The 20,874-nt window shown below is 28.2% G+C and overlaps 3 protein-coding genes across 4 annotated transcripts; 2 read left to right on the top strand and 1 right to left on the bottom strand.

Annotated features, from left to right (window-relative positions):
- Nucleotides 1-1,117: 1,117 nt before the first annotated feature.
- On the top strand, nt 1,118-2,146 carry LOC136087016 (histone-lysine N-methyltransferase SETMAR-like). The gene has a single exon (XM_065809520.1). The coding sequence runs from the start codon at nt 1,118-1,120 to the stop codon at nt 2,144-2,146; it is 1,029 nt and encodes a 342-aa protein (XP_065665592.1).
- Nucleotides 2,147-6,057: 3,911 nt separating this feature from the next.
- On the bottom strand, nt 6,058-14,090 carry LOC100213426 (glycine betaine transporter 1). Of its 2 annotated transcripts, XM_065810991.1 has the most exons (8): nt 13,951-14,090; nt 12,521-12,623; nt 10,440-10,693; nt 10,172-10,322; nt 9,148-9,569; nt 8,659-8,853; nt 7,460-7,685; nt 6,058-7,388 (listed from the first exon to the last, which is right to left on the bottom strand). In XM_065810991.1, the coding sequence occupies exons 2-8, from the start codon at nt 12,604-12,606 to the stop codon at nt 6,518-6,520; spliced, it is 2,205 nt and encodes a 734-aa protein (XP_065667063.1). In that variant the 5' UTR covers nt 12,607-12,623; nt 13,951-14,090; the 3' UTR covers nt 6,058-6,517. The 2 variants fall into 2 exon arrangements, with proteins under 2 accessions (XP_065667063.1, XP_065667062.1); XM_065810990.1 differs by lacking the exon at nt 13,951-14,090 and having other exon boundaries at nt 12,521-12,662.
- Nucleotides 14,091-15,474: 1,384 nt separating this feature from the next.
- LOC136087015 (zinc finger MYM-type protein 1-like) lies at nt 15,475-16,267 on the top strand. Its single transcript, XM_065809519.1, has 2 exons — nt 15,475-15,672; nt 15,785-16,267. Exons 1-2 carry the CDS (start codon nt 15,475-15,477, stop codon nt 16,265-16,267), a joined length of 681 nt encoding a protein of 226 aa, XP_065665591.1.
- Nucleotides 16,268-20,874: the final 4,607 nt, after the last annotated feature.

Here is a 20,874-nt window from a genome sequence, read left to right as displayed (position 1 = left end):
GCTTGTAGAAGCAATTTTATGGACATTAAAAACATTCAAATTGCTATTAAAATTAGGTAATTGGGTTTTAGGTACAATTGGATGACTTTTACTTACAGATAGATGGCTAACACAAGCACAGAAGTGGCTAGTAACAGCCATGTCACATGTATCAGCAACATGGTTTGTTTCTATGAAATAATATCAGTAGTTTCTGCTGCCAGAAATTCTACTTCGGAAAAAACATTTCTATTAACTGGCCTTATGCCTGCTTTTCAAAAGCTGTTTATGACATTTGTCTTTGTGGCAGCTTCCAAGTAGGCTTAGCCAAAAAGTGCAGCTATTTAAAATTTAGTGATCACGCGCCCAGGATTTGTTCTCAACCATTTTCTGATGTTGTGGCCATAGTAAGTGCTAAGTGGCTTCATAGAAGCCAAATCCAAGGGCTGCATTCAATGTGCGCAATGTTAATCAATTCTATACTTTTAGCGTGGGATTTTTGTTCATTAAAAATAAGTAGAACTAGAGAGCTTATTTTGGCCCCTGAATATTAAATAAGTTTTCTAAACCAAACAGTAAACAATTCTATTTGCATCCACCCGCTTGAGTTACATTCAACCCAGGCACCTGTTGGTGCTTCATCCATTAATTCTGGCTACATTCGTTGACGAGTAAAGATCACCATGGGTGGCATGTTATACCTGTTTCGTCAAAATTCCAGATATTTTTAACATGTCGCTTGTTTATATCCACAACATCTTCCAGTTAAAAAAAAATTTCTCAGCCACTCAGTTAAAGCCCATGGCAAACACACACGCACACCTATATATATATATATATATATATATATATATATATATATATATATATATATATATATATATATATATATATATATATATATATATATATATATATATATATATATATATATATATATATATATATATATTAGGTAACCAAAAAAGTTCGTGCGGTTTTTGGTAATTGAATTGTTTTTAGCATTTTTTTACAACACCCACATCGCACAAGGCAAGTAGCTTTGTTGCGTAATAGAACGCGTGTGTCACGCGCAGTTGCTGCATATATAGTGTAGGCTTGTAACGAGCTTACAGGAAAGGTTTTGTGTAAAGAAAGGATGGCAACCCAACCAACGATTATTCGATCTTGCTTACTTTACGAGTTCAAACTTGGAAGGAATGCAACACAAGCGGCCAAAAACATCTGCACAGCATTTGGAGAAGGTACAGTAAGTGAACGCACAGCACAGAGGTGGTTTCAGCGATTCTCTTCGGGAGATGAGTCCATCGAAGACCTGCCGCGTTCTGGACGCCCATTGTTGGTTGATGAGGATGAACTGAAGGACGCTGTCGAGTCTGACTACAGCCAAACTTGCCAAGAACTTGCAGTGAGGTTTGCTGTGAGTGTTGAAACCATCCGCCTGCATCTGCATGCGATTGGGAAAGCGTGGAAGCTGAGTCGGTGGGTTCCGCACAAATTGTCGATCGACAACAAGAAGCAACGGCTTACGATCTGCACATCACTCTTATCAGGCCACAATGTTGAGCCTTTTCTTGATCGTTTATTGACATGCGACGAAAAAAGGATTGTGTACAACAATACCAAGCGTTGCTACCATTGGTTGTCCCCCGATGACCCCATCCCGAAGACACCCAAGCCCAATCTCCACGAGCGGAAGGTTTTGCTCTGCATTTGGTGGACTACAGCTGGTGTGGTGCATTACGAGCTGCTCCCAACAGGCCAAACCATTACTGGACTGGTCTACTCAGCACAGCTGCAACGAGTTCACGAACTGTTGCTTGTAAAGCAGCCTGCACTGGTGCACAGGAGAGGAGTTCTGCTTCTCCACGACAACGCGAGACCGCACACCACTCGCGTGACTCAGGACAAGCTCCAAAGCCTTGGTTGGGAGAGTTTGCCTCATCCACCGTACTCGCCAGACCTCTCCCCTACTGATTTCCATTTTTTCCTTTCCCTGGGAAATCATTTAAAAGGACAGCAGTTCCGAGACCAGGACGTGGTTGAAATGGAGTTGAAAGCTTTTATAGACTCAAAGGACCGAGAATTTTTTAGAAGTGGAATAAATAAGCTTGTTTTACGTTGGGAAAAGGTTTTAGATGCTAATGGTGACTATTTTGATGAATAAATGAACTTACTTTTGTCGTTTTGTGTGTTTTTATTATATACGGAAAAACCGCACGAACTTTTTTGGTTACCTGATATATATATATATATATATATATATATATATATATATATATATATATATATATATATATATATATATATATATATATATATTTATATATATATATATATATATATATATATATATATATATATATATATATATATATACATTTATATATATATACATTTATATATATACAAATTATTTACATTTTTACGTTCGCTTAGATTGGACAGCAAGTCCTTACAAGTGCTGGTCAGCAAACGCAGAACATTATCCTTACAGAACTTTCTAAATTTTCCTATTATTTGCAGTGTATTTAGTGAATGGCTGTTTTTTCCTTTTTTATGCGTTTTTTTGTCACAACTAGTATTCGGTATTCGGCCTGTAGTAAAAAAAGTAGCCGAATAAACTGAATTCCGAATAGTCACCGTAAAGTTGTGGCTTTTATACATCTTAATAAATACATGCGTGTATACGTTCTCAGATATTCACACATACAATAATAATACTATTCCATACATCATATTGCAATAAAAATATCTCATTGCATTGTAAATCGGTTAAAAACTAATGTATATTATATATATATATATATATATATATATATATATATATATATATATATATATATATATATATATACAATATACATATATATATATATATATATATATATATATATATATATATATATATATATATATATATACATATATATATATATACAATATATATATATATATATATATATATATATATATATATATATATATATATATATATATATATATATATATATATATATATATATATATATATATATATTAGCCCCCGCCATTTCCACAAAATTTTTAATTTTCAAAGTCGTCATTTGATTTCTGGTGCGCTTTGATTAGTACATGGAGAAAATGATATACATTTTTATTTAAAGTTTTATTTACTACCTCCTCCAGTCTATTTTATAAAACGCTAACTTAGTTTGGGCGTTTATTTTAATCGATTTTCGCAATAGTACAAAATTTTCATGAAACACCCACGTTTTATTGTTCCATCAATATATTATAGTAATTTTATTTATTGAAATAATTAGAAAGTCAAACAATTTCTTTTCTCTAAATTGTTGCTTTTTTTTATTAAAAGTAAAATAAAAAGCTGATATCACAACTATAAACTCAAAAACATAATCAATCAGTATTTAATATTAAACAACATGGTTAGTTAAAATGTAGTTTCAAAAGTTAATCAAATTATTTTCGGTGCAAACTAAATGTTTTGCTTAATGCTCTGCTATTTATAGAAGAATATCTTGCTTTAACGCTTTAGAGTAGTTTTGAATAAGTTTTAGCGCTCTTTCGGCTGAATTATTTACTACATGTAATTTATAAACCCAGTCCTATATCTTCTGTCAGAACTATATTTTTCCCATTTCTTTCAACTAACTTGATATCAATCAAGATCGTTCTTAGCAAGGTTCTCAAAAACAACCAACTCATGCCTTCTACAAATGATGACAGATTAAAAGTAATTGGATTTTTGTATTGCTCTTAAAAACTTATCTTACCAATGTCTTGTTTAGAGGCAGAGTTAAACAGTTTTTTTAGCAACATTTTCTTTAACTTGGGGCAATAGTTCCTCGTTAGCTATGGAGAAAACAACTGTTCTATGGTCGGGGTATCAAGGATGCTGTTTCATTACGTCAATACATGCTTAGGCAATATCAGATCTTTTAATTTTATAATTTTCTATATCTCTGATTACTTGTAAATCTCAGGCGCCGTACATGCAAAATGATATTTTAAAAACCAAAATGTATATAAAACACCAACACACTCAACAAAAACAGTAAAACGCGACATATCATTTGCAAAGAAAAAATTTGAATCAAGCTGCTGACTAAGAAAGCAAAGTACAAGATTATAAGTTGATTATAAAGATATCTTGCATGATGGAAGATAGCAGGTCTTTTAAAATGAAGTATCGCGACAAAATCTGCCTAAGTATACAACTGTTAACTGGGAAAGGTACTTATAGTCACCTCTGGGAAATAAGTTTTTCTTTAAAGCTTCACTGCAAAACTGTATAACATTCTCAGCCTAAAAAAAGTATTTATTTAATTAAATATGAGAAATTATTTGTGTATTGATAAAAGATATGTTTTATTAGTTTTGTATATTTCATTTCCTAATATTAAGTATCAACAGTCTTAAAAGATTGAAGTCGCTAAAATATTTTTATCTCACCTTATTTTCAATAAACGTTCAACGGTTCCACTCAAACATATTTACATTCTCATAATTTATTCCATCAGCACAAACTTATCCCAGTTATCGTGTAGCATTTTAAATGTATTGTCTGTAGGTCCGTTTGTAACTTTGCCTGTAATTTTTTCTATTTTTTTTTTGGTTCAGAGTTCAATAACATGATGTCTACATGCTATCCAAATTAGTGTTTTGCCTCTCCATCTCTCAGTAATTAACACTGATCCCATAATCCATCCAGTAATACTCGCAGGATACACTATCAACTGCTTCGAAAAGATTACATTTATTTAAAAACTTTTTTAATGCAGCAGCCTGGGAAATTCTACACCTATCAGAAAATCCAATTACTCTAATAAGCTGGAGCTCATTGAGACCTAGTGAGCTTAGAATTACTCCCAATCTTTCCACATTTTTGCCATTATTAAGAACATCTGTAATTTTTTTTGTGGCCATGTGAAGAGTCAGAGGTAAGTGTTTAGATTTTGAGATGAAATATTCCTTTATTTTAATTTTTTCATTCGTTATGAACATTTTGGTATGCCTTCTTAAAGTCGTTTCTGATAGTGAAAACTTATTTAAATCTCAATTGGCTGCGTTTATTATATTTGCAATTATAGTTACCAACCAGTTGAAGAAATACCTTTTTGCAATAATGGATGTTGATTTATATTATCAACAATGGATGTTGATTTTGTTGTTTTTTTTGCCTAAATCTATGAATTATATTTTTAGGCAAAGAAACCGTTACAAAATTGTCATTTTTTTTTCTTTTTTGAATTATATTAAGAGCATTAAATGCTTAAGTCTTTATCTAACTGATTTGAGTGAACAAATTCTATAAATTCTATGCGCGATATTTTATACCCAGTAGATACTTTATTTCTATTTGCTTGTAATCTGCTTCTGCGATTTTCCAATGAAATTATTTTATTCCCATAAGATATAAATATAATTTAGAAAGTAAGTTAACATTTTCTCATATTTATACCTATATTATTCTTATAAAAATTAGAAACTACATGTACCATTTATATCTTAGTTGTTTATAACTCAATATTAGAATCAAAGTCTTTTCCCATATGTTTTCTACGACTTTAGTTATACACATCGAGCTGTTTTCGTTTTGCTGACAACCACCGAGTTGTTACATTTTGGTGGAAAAAAAATTTAGGAAGGGGGTAGGCAACCACATCTTGAAATCTAACAGATTTAGAAATTGATGTCGCAAAGTATTTTCTATAATAAAGATATGCAAGCACTTCTCCTTTTGTTGGCAGCTTGTTCTCATGTAACTTTTCAATAATTTTTTCTATCAAAAAAACGTTTTCTGATTTTGTTTGAGACATCGCATATATTTTTCCAAATTCAAGACGATAGTAAGTGCGATGTTGAATTAAAAATTATTTTATATGTTAACAATGTCCCTCAAGATATAAATTAAAATCGTGCGCGAACAAAACCTTGCTTTGTACGTATGGTAATACTAGTAATAAAACTGTTTTATAAGATTTTTAAGATGTAACATTTGCCAAGTGAGTATTTTATGTATTTTTTATATTTTAAGCATTATTTATTAAGTCATCTCGAATGAGTTAAGTAAAATACTAGTGTAAACAATACATTCGCTAAAATAAGAAACATACAAGAAAAGTCTAAAAAATATCAATAGAATAAAAGAGAAATCAAATAACGACCTTTAAAAATCAAAAATTTTGCCGAAACAGCGGGGGCTAATTAACAGTATTTCTTTTATATAGGCAATGAATATAATTTTAAAGTAATTTAAAATTAGATGAGAATATTATCTATAAACTAAACAACTTTTAATTATTTTTAAAAAGTAATTATTTGCTTGTTTAGAATGAATTATGAAAAAAACAATGGCTTGTTTTACGCCATATTATTTACATTATATTCATGTTTATAAAAAAAAAAAAAAATTTTTAAATATTAGGGACTTTACATTTTTTTAAATTATTTTAAAAAACTTAGCATTACTTTATAAAATCAGTATAACTATAATTTTTTATCTATTATCACCAGATATTGATTGTTGTGAAATTTAATCATCAGAAGCATTTGCAATAGGCATTTCAAGATCTTTAATTTCATCTAAGTCACGCTGTACTTGCTCGTGAATTTGCATTATAGCTATTGGATAAACTAGAACAAAAGAAAAAGTATCTTCAATCATATCTCCTTCAATGTTATATTTTCCACGAACTTCACCACGAAGAAAACCACAAAAAATACAGAAAAAAAGTAGTACTGCAAACGCAACGTATTTCATTCCTATATACTTTGATTCAGCTAGTATTAATAGAGCAGATATATAAAATGGTGTAGCATATAAAATGTTGTATAAAAGCGTATATCTCAATAGTTTCTTATTTTCAATCTTCATTTTAGTTTGAGAAAGATAATACCATGGAAAAAAAAGTGATATTATTGATTTTAATACTCTTTGTCTATTATTTAATGACCACATAGATACATGCCATCTTCCTTCTAAAAGTCCAATTTCACCTGCTTCTTCCCTTAATGCTCTCCACAAAGAAACGCATGCCCAGTTTAAGAATATAGTAATTGGTAATCCACAAGCCACAGAGACTGTTTGCAAAGCCTCCAAGGAATCTTTACCTCCAGCTACAAGAAGTGCAGTTGCAGTTGCACCTTCTGTCAAAGACCAAAAAATTCTTTGAACAATTGGAGGGTTCAAACTACCGTTTGCCGATAAACAATCAATGACTAAAGATCCACTGTCAGAACTTGTTACAAAATAAAGAACAATTGCAAATAATGATAAAATTGACAAAGTCATTCCAATATCCCCATACATGTTCATAACGTCAAACCACATGTCACTTGTTCCTCGACACGATAGCATAGTTGTTCCATAAACTCCAAACAGTTCACTTTGTTTAGTTTTATATCTAATAAAAACTTATTAAAGTTACTTTACATAAAGCTTTTGAAAAAAAGTAAAAGCAAACCATACACTTACTTCAATGTATTATTTATAGGTTGATTATACATAGAACAATTCATCCCTTTGTTTGCTGCTTTGTTTTCGAATTGTATACCAACTCCTCCAAACACAGTCATCCAAATCAATGAGTATATAGTCGGAACCGTTAAAGTATAAAAAATAAAGTCTTTGATTTTGCGTCCTCTGCTAATCTTGGCAATAAACATTCCAACGAATGGCGACCAGCTGACCCACCATCCCCCTGAAAAAAAATACACACGAACAAATATATATATATATATATAAATATATATATATATATATATATTTATATATATATATATATATATATATATATATATATTTATATATATATATATATATATATTTATATATATATATATATATATAAATATATATATATATATATATATATATATATATATATATATATATATATATATATATATATATATATATATATATAATCAATGTATTAACATATCAAATATTTCTCGAAAAAGTTCATGGGAACGGGACCTAAATAGCTTAAAAATATATTTGAGCAGAAATTTCATCATTAATAACGGATCTCTAAAAATATTTTCGTTTATTTATTTTGTAGAGTTCTACAATATAAATAAACGAAAATATTTTTAGAGATCCGTTATTAATGCCTCAGTAAGTTGCTAACATGCATAGACGTCCGGTTTGCTAAAGATAAACTAATAATTGTTTTGTGGAGCGCAACCTTTCTCAAATATTTTATATTTACCTATATATAAAGAGAAAGATATCTATAGATGTTAAAAGATCTTTCAAGATACAAAATTCTTGACCATCACTACCTCCTTTCGCAAAAAAATATATTCAGAAAAGAAACAATAGGGCTTTAACTTAAACAGCCATTTTCATATTGCCAATCGGCTGACTTAAATTTTAAAATAAAAAATGTTTGAATTTTGAAATCTGTTAATAAATTTTAATTTAAAATTTTTAATTAATGTCAAGAATTAAACTGTATAAACATTATAAGTCTATACAGTCATTATAAATTAAGCCTACCTATCATAAAATTTTAATATTAAATTTTTTATTTAAAATTCATGTACAGTATATTTTTTTATTTAAAATTCATGTACAGTATATTTTATTTCTTAGTATCAAAATAATAATATTTAAAAGAAAGTTTAGGGAAATAAGGTTAGTTTTTTTATTTCTATGAATTATGTTACAATAAAAAATGGTCCAGGCATCAATCCATTTAGGAGCTTCTTTTTTATCAGGTGCATTTCCTAATTGAGCGAAGGCTTCTGTATGAAACCCAACTTGAATTAACCATTGCAGATAATATCCAATAGATTGAACATATAGGTTCAATAGATACGAAGTGTTATCAGCAAAAAATATAATCGCCATGATAAATGAACCTATGTAATAAGTATAAAACTGATAAGAAATATAAATTTATACCTATAGCTACGTGTATACGTGTATACACACACACACACACACACACACACACATACACACACACACACACACACACACACACACACACACACACACACACACACACACACAGACACACACACACACACACAAACACACACACACTCTCACACAAACACACACACAAACACACTTACACACACGCAAACAAACGCTACATTAACATTACTTATTATAAATACAATGACTTAATATAGTGAAGTAAAACATACCCATTCCAAAACATAGTTCTGATAATCTCCGAATTCCAAATTTTACTCCGCTAACCACTGAAAGAGTTGCACATGCTGTTACGCACCAAATGATGATTATTTGCACTGGGATGCTTTCGTTGATTTTTGGATTAATCCGGTGTATTCCGTTATTCAATTGAGTTGCTCCTAGCCCAAGACTCGTGCAAACTCCAAACATTGTGCATATAATGCACAAAATATCAATTAAATCTCCCATAATTCCAAAAATTTTATCTCCAATAATTGGATATAAACATGTTCGCATAGTAAGAGGCAAGCCACGACGGTAAGAGAGGATACCTAGTAGCAAGCCAATTATGACATAAACAATCCAGCTGTGGATTCCCCAGTGAAAAAATGTAAGGTTGATAGCATCTTGTGCTTCATCGTTGTTGCTATAACTACGGAAATACTAAAATATTATTTTTTGTTTGTTTGTTTGTTTTTTTATTTAATTTTTATATGAATGGATATGAGAGTATTATAGCCAACGAAAAATAGATTTTATTTTAGGTACCTCTTATTTGTTAGAATTCATTTACTTTTGAAATATTAAAAGACAAAAATTTGCAGTAAAATTTTTTTTATATTTATACAAGCATTTATTAATTTCAAAAGTTTTATAAGTATCACATGGATTTAATGAATCCAAAGATAAGTGAGAATGACATAACTTTTGTTTTTAGTTAAAAGATTTTTCGTTTAATCTTTCTCAAATAAAACATTTAGTTCTATTATATTAATAAATGATTAAATTTTATAGGTGAAAGATAAAATCTTTGTTATTTTTATGCTAACCCTTCAAAGAGTTAATACTTCAAAGTTTTTATATGAGCCAACTCTTATTACCCAAAGGCAAATTACAAAAGTTGGGTATAGGCTGAATATATATTTTTACATTTACTTCAATAAAAATGTTATAAGTCAAAAACAAATTTCAATCCTAAATAAACTTAGTTTTGATAAATACCGATTATCGTACATAATATATATACATTAATACCGTTGATAAAAGCGATTTCCATAATGGCCAGGTTTATAATGGTAAATAGGTTCAGCAACTCCATAGTAGAAAAGACCGATACCAAGTCCAGCACTGAATAGCATCATAAAATATGCACTGTCACTATATTCTGGTTTTTCATCATCGCATCCTTTATGAAAAATATTAGGAATAATTTACATCAAGAGACTTTTTATTAAATTAAAAATAAAAATAAAATAAACTTTATTACTTTTTAAAAACACATAAAATTATTTTTAAAATATACCAAGTCGGAGCTCTGAGTATTTAGAAAAGTATAGGAAAATAATAAAAAGACCCCAAACATCTTTGGTTCCGATGTACAACCATGTCCATTTATTAGTAACCCAATATTTTACTTTAAGCAGTTCAAGTTTTGCATCAGTAGGTTTAAAAATACAGTAGCCAACAAAAGTCCAGATAATTACAGCGGATACTATGCTGGTGATTGGGTTAAAGTAAAAGTTAAACGGACCAATCTTTGATTGCACACTTCGACATCTAAGATGAGATAATTCAATCATTGAATTATTTTATAATTTTGTTTAAAGAAGGCTCTGGAATGTTTACTTTGTGACACATGGTAAACTTACTTGTTTTGCTTGCTTACTAATTATTTTTTTATCATCACAAAGAGGCTTTAGTCAATTTCAATCACATTTCATTTTAATGATGACCAAAATAATACTTCAATTAAATATTTATTATAAGTTCACTTTAAAATTCATAACCCCTCAAATTTATGGAGGTTCAAAATTTACATGGTCATAATTTTGAACCCTAAGGGATCGTTGTATAAAATTTGAAACTTATCGATGAATATAAATTTAGTTCAGAAGAGTACAAAATATATATTTTATCGACTTAGTGCTCTCACGTTTAGTGCAGTTGTAGCTAAAATTTTAAGGCTTTTTTGCTCCCAGATTTAAAGCATTTTGCAAAACAACTTTATTTGACACAAGTATAACATATAAATATTAAGAAGTCTGGAAGTTAGCTATCGCAAATATCTAAAAATACTGAATCCGCCACTGCAACCTTTTCTTACTTGTTACCAGACATTTTTATTGCAGTATTTTCTACCGGTTCTTGATTAAAAGATCTTTTTTTTTTTAAGTTTCGACTTAAAAATTTTACTGTAAAATAAGTTTTATATTATAATTTATAAAAGCGAACAAACAATCAAACAAAAAAATTTTTTTTTTTTTTGGTAATTTATTTTAAGAATTTTATTAAAATTATCTAATCTATTAGTTTATTCAAACTATTTATAATTTTAGTTGATTGAAAAAGTTTATTAAAGTTAGAAAATTATAAGATAAAACAAACAAAAAAAATTGTCCAATATATCTTTAAGAGTTTCTACAAAACTATGAAGATTAGTTGTAGTGAATTAAAATACAAAAGTTCATTAAACTTATACGTGGTTAGGGAGCAAAAAGATTAAATATATGTAATTTTTTTCCAGAATAAAAAGTCGTTTGAATGGCGAATTTACCATTTTAACATTTTTTAAAAATTCCTAAGCGAGAGTCTTAGTATAAATGCAACAGTATCTTAGTGATAGTGAAAAGCCTACAACGTTAATTTATTAGGCTAAACACACATTTATGCATTAAGTGCAATAATTCAGCTTCATTTAAAAGATAGCAGTTTTATAAATGCATTTCCTATTAACTTATTATTTAAACTTGTTACACTACAAGAGGTACGTTTGATTATACTTTTGAAACGTACCTAAGAAGCGCAAAGACTACGTTTTTAAAACCTTAAGTTTAATTTTATTAAAATGTATTTACAAATACTTACTGTTATCAAGTTGTTCTTTGTACTTTTAGCACTTTAGCTAATATTGACTGTTACTTTACAAATTGGCAATAGTAATATATTAAAAATTGGTCTATAGATAAAAATTTTTAATGAAAATTAAAAAACTGTCAATTAAACATAAAGAACTATCAAAAAAGCAGGTTACTGAACCTGTAGTACGGAGTAGCTTCGTAACACTATGAAGTAGCAAATAAACAGAACCTTTCAATGTTATCAAACTTAAATGAGTAGTAAAAGTAACGTTGCATAGCAACGTTACATAGCAAAAAAAAACGTTGCATAGCAATAAAAAATAGCGGGAAAAAAGATAACTAAAATTTTGTTTAAAATGTACGAGAATATACATTTTGTAAAACATATTATTTGGTGTTAAGAAGGACTAGTGTTTAGAATGTTTTGAAATATGTTGGTATCTTATTACAAATATGTTGGTAACTAATTACAGAATTGAAAATTTATTCTAAGAATACATAAAATAAGAAAGTAATGTCAAGTTACTTGTTCATATACTTTTGGCGTATAACTTCAATACTTTTTTGATCAACAACATTTTTATCGGAGTAAGGTTTCTTTTCGTCGTTCATTTGGACAATGCAGCAAACTCCAAGAAATTTCAATATTAAAGTTAGTTAAACTATAAGCTATTTAAATATAAACAAAACATTTAAAACTGTGAATGGTTCAAACAAGTAAACAAGATAAATACATATTTGCTATGTATAAGTTTATTTATAAGTATAATTAATGTTATTTATACTGTTACTTGTGTTACATTCTTATATATTGTAATTAGAACATTCATTATGCTAAATTAGGACTATATAAAAAAAGTAACAAACGATAAAAGATATAATATCATGTTAAATGATAGAGTTTTACAATTATATTAAAAGATAAGGACCGTAGCGTGCATTTTTAGATCATTTGTTCAAAAGTCAGAGTTCAAACCACTACGCGCTGGCTGCAATTAATATTACTTCAAAAACTGTTAATAATACAGTTTATGAAGTAACATTTATTGCAGCCAGCGCGTAGCGGTTGGAACTCTGATTTTTGAACAAACGTTGTCAAAATGCACGCTGTGTGTGGCTGTGGCTACATAAAAACATGATAAAATGATAAATAGTATTATTCAACAACAGAAAAAAAACTTAAAAAATAACTGTGATATTAACTTACGGATGCAAAATAATAAATTAGCATATTTTTATAAAAATACAGAGATACACATGGGAGAAAAAATTTACTATTAATATATTTGGTATGAATAAACACTTTTTAGATTAAAAATGTCAAGAATATAGGAACAAAAATATACTGGCGTTCTGCATACTTAAGTGTTGACTTTTCGTTTTTTAATTGTCTAAAGTATTTATATTTTACCGCAGGATTGAGAGGTCTGTTTCAACTTTCTTTAATTTTAAATTAGAATTGAAATTAAAGAAAAACTAAAAACGTTAAGATAGGGCCCAAAATACCTTACATGCTACCCATAAATGTCTATTTAGTTTCGGGCTAAGATATTGTATGTTGAATATAACTTTTTTTTTATAACTATTGAAACTTGTGTCACGTAAGAAACCTATCATTCCTTCGGTGACACAAGTTTTGAATGCCCGATACTAAAAATTTAGAATTTACTAACAATGTCTTTATTCAAATTTAAATAGATATTTATAGCTGGAAAAGGTATTATGTCTCAATTCTTAACGTTTTTAGTTTAATTTGAATTTCCAATATAGCTTACAAAGGTCATTTCTTTTGAAAAACAAGACTTTTTAATTCTACCGTTAAAGTATACAGTTTTAAAAAATATTGCATGATTGGAAAAGTTGTAAAAATGTGACAAATAAACTTCAAGGCTTAAGAATTTTACAAGTTTACTTAGGGCATTTTGCGCAATAAGACTTGATTTAGCAATCAAATACCTTTTCACTGACGTGCTCTCCGTTAACTGTGTCCTAGGTCTAGAAGGTAGCATATTTTCGCCAGTTTTTGTTTTTCATTAGAAAAGTTCTGGAAAATCTATTGTTTATATTAGTTGATACTTCAAATTTTTGTAGTCAATAAAAGTATTCAAAAAAAGTTTTAAATATAATTGTAAATATATTTGCATACATAAATATAACCGACATAAATCAATAAAAGAAATAAAATCAAGTAACTTCGTTTCCGCATCAACAAAAGTTTTATTTGTTCAGTTTTTGATTTTATGAAAGCATTTTTTTAATATATTTAGTTTTTCTTTTATACTAGCTGAAAAGCTCACAAATGCAATCATTTATATATATATATATATATATATATATATATATATATATATATATATATATATATATATATATATATATATATATATATATATTGCTTTTGGAAAAAATATCACTAAAAAATTTAAATGCTTTTATTGATCATTTAGTGCAGCGGTGGGGGGTGATGAAGTTTAAGGTTTTTTTAGTTCCCAGCCTCCAATCATCGCAGTTTTTTGCAATGCATCATTATATTATTTGACATAAGTATAAACATACAAATGTTTGGAGTTTGCTCCATATCTGAAAGTTAGCAAGAAAACACCAAAAAATGATGGATCCGTCACTGACATTCAGTTAAATTTGCCAGTTCATATAAATACGGAAAACGCTTTGAAAGAAGCACTTTTTTGGGTTGTTAAAAACTGTTACCGCTTTGGACTTATTTAAATACGTGGAGACATTGCAATATAATATATATATATATATATATATATATATATATATATATATATATATATATATATATATATATATATATATATATATATATATATATATACATGGCCGCCAAGAGTGGGGGTAGACGGGGAATTTTCCCGGTGCCCCGTGTGTGTACAAATAATTTTTTATCATGAAGTCTTATTTATTCATCACTTATTAAATCTTATTTATCGCTTCCAAAAAATCTTAAAGACAAAAAATATTTTTAACAAATATGCTTCTTGCTATTTTTTTTTTTGTAATATTAAAATTCGACTTTTTTCAATCGAATTTTTTTTCAATTGAACTTGAATAGAAATCAAAATTTGAATTTTTTCAATCGACATTGTTAACTTTTCATTTGTTAATTTTAAAATCTTTTAAAACGTTAACAGTTGTAAAGATTGCATGACTTGATCTCTCATTAATGCAGCATTTTAAAATTTTCGTTTTAGACACTGCTGATGTTTTTTGTAAACATATATTTTTAATTTTAGTTTTAGTTTACATTTTGTAAATAGCATATACGTGTTAAATTAAAACTTTTGATAAATATTACAATTGAGTTAAATACAAAATATTATAATTAATTATTAATATTATTAAAAAAATGTTATTATTCGTAAACTTTAATTTGCATTATTTATTTATAAGTTCTGTATAAAGAGCTACGTTTTAATTTCTGAAATAAAAGTATGATTTCTTATAAGTTCAAGAGGTATGAGAACACTAGAAAATTTGGGGGTTAAAATTTCTTCAAAAACACAGAACGATGACTATTGCGATAATGGAAACATTAATTCGGACCCATTAAGCGCAAGAAATGAAACGGAATTTGTTAGAATTTCCGCGCAATCTGATATTTCGACACTTTCTTTGTATACCGACTGTGCCAACATCGATATTGGAGTGGTAAAAGTAAATGTAACACCAAAAGACGTAGAAGATGCCATTCTAAGAGGTCCAGAACTACACCCAACAACATTTCCTGTAGATTAACACAGTTGTCAATTCCCTACCTACTATTAAGCTTTCGTTTAAAAATAAAGAAATAGTTCCTCGTGATTGGTTAGTTTGGAGCAAATCTAAAAATGCTTTGTTTTGTTTTCCTTGTCGTTTATTTTATATATTTCATGAGCAAAGATCAATTTTTGCTACAGAAAATGGTTGGCAAGCTAATAGAGGGTACAAAAAATTATATGACAGAATACCTGACCATGAAAAATCTAGCAATCATAAATCTTGTTATATCCAGAGGCGAAATTTAGAAAAAAATATTAATAAACATACCACAATTGATTGCTTTATAGTAAAACAAATACAAAATGAGACACAGAAATGGAAAGATTTATTAAAACGATTATTAGATGTAATTTTGTTTCTTGCGAAGCGTAGATTGGCCTTTAGAGGTGTTACTCATTTGATTGGAGATTCGAGCAATGGAAATTTTCTAGGATTATTAGAACTTTTAAGTGTTTACGATCTGCTTTTAGAAGAACATTTAAAAACGTAAAGCAGACACAAATCGAAAAGCAGAGATTGCAAGTACATAATTTATCACCAGACATTCAAAATGAATTCATATCATGCTGTGCAGATTACTTGAGAACTTGTATTTTAAAGGACAGAGAAAATATGAAGTATTATTCCCTTATTGAAGACGCAACACCCGATTCTACGCATATAGAACAATCTACATTCATTTTACGGTACGTTACTATTAAGTCCAACAAATTCGAAATTATGGAAAGATTTCTTTCATTTGTTGACTGCAACAGGAAGACTGGAGAAGAATTGCTAATTTAATTCTTGAAATGCTACAAAGGTATAATATTCCTTTAAGTGACTGTCGCACAGAAGGATATGATAACAGATCTGACATCAGTGGATCATATAAAGGTGCACAAGTTCGCATTTTGCAAATTAATCCATTGGCAATTTTTTCTCCTTGTGCATGTCATAGTTTAAATTTATGTGGTGAATCTTGTATTCATGTTGTAAGATTTTTCGGCACTATACAAAAATCATACAATATATTTAGTAGTAGCCCACAAAGATGGGAAATATTAAAAAATAATACTAGATGTTCTTTGCAGACTATGTCAAATACACGGTGGTCTGCAAGAATTGAAAGTGTTGAGCCATTTGCTAAAAAAATTAATGAAATTAAAAACTGGCAAAAATATGGCACAAAGTTCTTGCAGCTATAAACTACAGAAGTACTGTTTTACAAGCTCGCAATGCCACAATTGATGTAGAAATAACCAATTTTTCGAGTCTTCTTGTTGAATTAAATACGATAAGAGATAGTTGGGATACTATTTTAAATGAATATAGATTGTTGGGCACATCTTTACAGATAAACATAGAATTTTTGGGGAAAAAAAACAACACACGAGTTAAAAAGGACACCGGCAGAAGAATTTAGAATTAATGTTTTCAATGTTTTCACGGATAGCATTATAGGAAATATGACAAGAAGATTTAATGCAGCAAAAGAAATAGATTCTTTCTTCAATGTATTGTGGTTGCTCTGTGACATAAATGATCAAGAAATACAATGTAAGTGTGAAAAGTTGTAAAAAATGTATGAAAATGATATTGACGATCATCTTAGAGATGAAATACTACATTTAAAATCAATTTATCAATTTTAATCAATTTCATAAGTACTTTTTTTAATAAACTTTTCGTATAAGCGCTGTTTTTTTTGATGACTTTCTATTATTTCCGTTGTTATCCAAGGATTTTGCTGGGATTTGATAAACTTACTAATAATCAGGAAAGCTTCATTATAGTGGCTTTGAAATACGCTATGAAAAAAATTATAAGCTTCTCTGCATTTTTAATTTTTAAAATAGTTTCCCAATTTGTTGTGGATAACAGATTGGTAAAAGTATTAATGGATGAATTATTAATTATTTGCTTTTTAATTTCATTTTTTCCTGATATTTTATAGATGTTTTTTGTAAAATTATAAACACTGGAAAGTGGTCTGAAATGTGACAAATATTGTAGTCTTAACTTTTATATTTTTGAATTTGTTAATTATGATTTGATCAATTAATGTAACACTACTTTTTGTTAAGCGTGTTGGTTTGTTAATTGTTGGTATGAAACCATTTTGAAATATAATATTGGTAAAATTTCTGACGCTTTTATTTTTTTCATAATCGAGCAAGTCTAATCTGAGATCGCCCACAAAATAAATTCTTTCCACAAATAAATTAAATTCGCCCACAAAATTTTCCACAAATAAAATAAATTCGTGAGTATCATGTTTGCTGATGACACTAACTTATTCTTTTCCGATACTAACATTTTAAAAACTCTTCTATACTATGAATGATGAACTTAAAAGTGTTCCAAATGGTTTAAATGCAACAAACTAACTCTTAACATTAAAAAAACAAATTGGGTTCTTTTCCAACCAGTCTCTAAAAAAGCTTATTTTCCCCAAAGTTTGCCTAAAATTTTTATTGATGATGTTGAAATAAAAAGACATAATGTAACAAAGTTCTTAGGTGTTTTTCTTGATGAAAACATCACATGGAAAACGCATATCGACTATATTAATACAAAAATTTCTAAAAATATTGGAATTTTATATAAAACTAGAACATATTTATGTAAAAAAAGTCTAACTCAACTTTATTACTCTTTAATTCATTGTTATTTAAATTATGCTAATGTTGCATGGGGAAGCACTGAAAAAAGTAAGTTAAAATGCCTTTATCGCCGTCAGAAACATGCGATCCGTTTAACAAACTTTGCAAATGGATATACTAATTCCAAACCACTTTTTATTAAAATAAAAGTTCTCAATATTTATGAGCTTAATGTTTTTAATGTTTTGTGCTTTATGTATATGTGGAAAAATGATATATCTTTACCCGTTTTTAAAGATCTCTTTTGTTTGAAACCAATAAATAAATATACACTTAGAAACAATAATTTTATACATGAGCCCTTTTGTCGAACCAAGTTTAATCAGTTTTGTATTGCATATCGTGCACCGTATCTTTGGAATAAAATTGTTTTGTCCAATTTCGACATGCATTTTACTTTTTCCAATTTTCAAATATAAACTAAAAAATTTAATTATCTTAATGGATGATGTAGTCAGGTTTTTTTAAGTAACTTTATATTTTCTTCATAACTGTTATTGTTAATTACGTTTTATTTTTTGTTGATAATGTTTTGATGTAGTTTATATAGACATGCTTGTAAAAGGTTCTGATGATAAGATCAGTACGATCTTCTTTCAGAAACCTTGTTTGTGTTTGTGAAAGTAGTTTATTTACTACGACAACAAATGTTAACTAAAAAAAAAAAATAAAAAAAAAATTAGTTTGCCACAAATATCATTTTTTGTAATTAAACATTTAAAGTGTTTGTTAAATGCTTTTATATTACCTGAAGGCGGTCTATGTATGACATATAAAATTATGTTTTTGCTGATGTTGTGTAATACCTCAATGGTTAACAACTCATAATCTTTTGTTATTGAGCACAATTCATCACGAAGTTTAAAATCTAAAGAATTGTGTATGAAAATGCACACTCCTTCTCCTGCTTTTTCAGATCCACTTAATTGATGAATAACTTTATAATTATTAATTTGAAAGTTAGAGTTATTTTTAATTTATTCTGGCACCATGTTTCTGTTAGGCATATAATTTGAAAATTTGTTTTGACGCTAAATAAAAATTCCTTCAGTTTATCAAATTTTTTTTGTATACTCCTTATATTTAGATGCAGGATGGATAGTACATTATCATCTATGTTAGGAGTTAGTGTTGAAACGTTTGAACTGTCATAAAGAGCTTATAATTTCCATCTCTTCCCCATCCTTATGATAGCTAATATTTGATTCAGGGTTGTTTTCTAAAAGTATAATTTTGTTTATTAAAAAAGCTTTAATTTTATTTATGTCATTATCATTGGATGTGTTATTTTTAGCATTAAAATTAGATAAGTTTGTTTCCATTTTAAAATAAGAATTTAAGCAATAAAAATAAAATAAAAACATCAACTTTTTACTTTTCTTTGGGAGTCACGAATGATTAGTTTATCGTACAATATTACTGCATATTTTCCGCCTTCTCGTTCTTTTTTCAGTTGTTCTCGAAGCTGTTTTCTTATAATTGTGGTTTCAGCGCAGTAGTCTTCGTTTATAAAAATATTTTTCCCTTTTAAATTTTTCGCCTGTTTTAAAATGTCTACTTTGTCTTTATGGTTTAGTAGTTTGACTACTATTGGTCGAATTTTATGTGTGCTTCTAAGTCCAGTTCTGTAAGCCCTCTCAATTTTTATATCTTTTAAACCAAGTATATCTTCAAAGAGCTTGTGCACTTTGGATTCACTGACACTTCCATTTTCATTTTCGTTTTCCTTTATGCCTTCTATTCTTGAATTGTTTCCTCGTGAGCGATCTTTGATTTCACTCAATTTACTTTTTATTTTAAGTATTTCGCTATTGTCTTTTATTTTAATGCTTTACTATTTCGTCTTTTTCTTTACAACTTCAAATTTATCCGTAATAATCTCTTAGTTAGTTTGAATAGCTTTGATAATATCGCTGCAATAAGCTGCAAGAGACATATCTTTTTTTATTTGTTGTTTCTAATTCAATTGCAATGTTACTAATTTTAGTTGGGTTTTTGCTACCAACTTTTTCATTCTTTTCTAACCGCTCAGTAAGTATTTTCATATTTGCTGCTGTTATTGACGTGAACACTTTTTTATGATCTTTAAATAGCTTTCTTGTTTCTTCTAGAACATCATTCTTCTGTTTTTCGAGTAACTCAGTAATTATTTTCATATCCATTTTTAATTTTTAAACGTTTATGTATTTATAAAATTTTTTTTTTGCTTGCAGTAAAAACGCGTCCGTTCACCACAATGTAATGATAAAAGTGATGATATTGAGTTTCTGTATTTATGGTATTTTCACATGATATTATATATAAATACATATATAATATATATATATATATATATATATATATATATATATATATATATATATATATATATATGTATATATATATATATATATATATATATATATATATATATATATATATATATATATATATATATATATATATACACATA

The sequence above is a fragment of the Hydra vulgaris genome, chromosome 11 (genome assembly GCF_038396675.1).
Source record: "Hydra vulgaris chromosome 11, alternate assembly HydraT2T_AEP".
In the NCBI taxonomy this organism is placed as follows: Eukaryota; Metazoa; Cnidaria; class Hydrozoa; order Anthoathecata; family Hydridae; genus Hydra; species Hydra vulgaris.
This window is presented reverse-complemented; position numbering and strand designations above follow the sequence as displayed.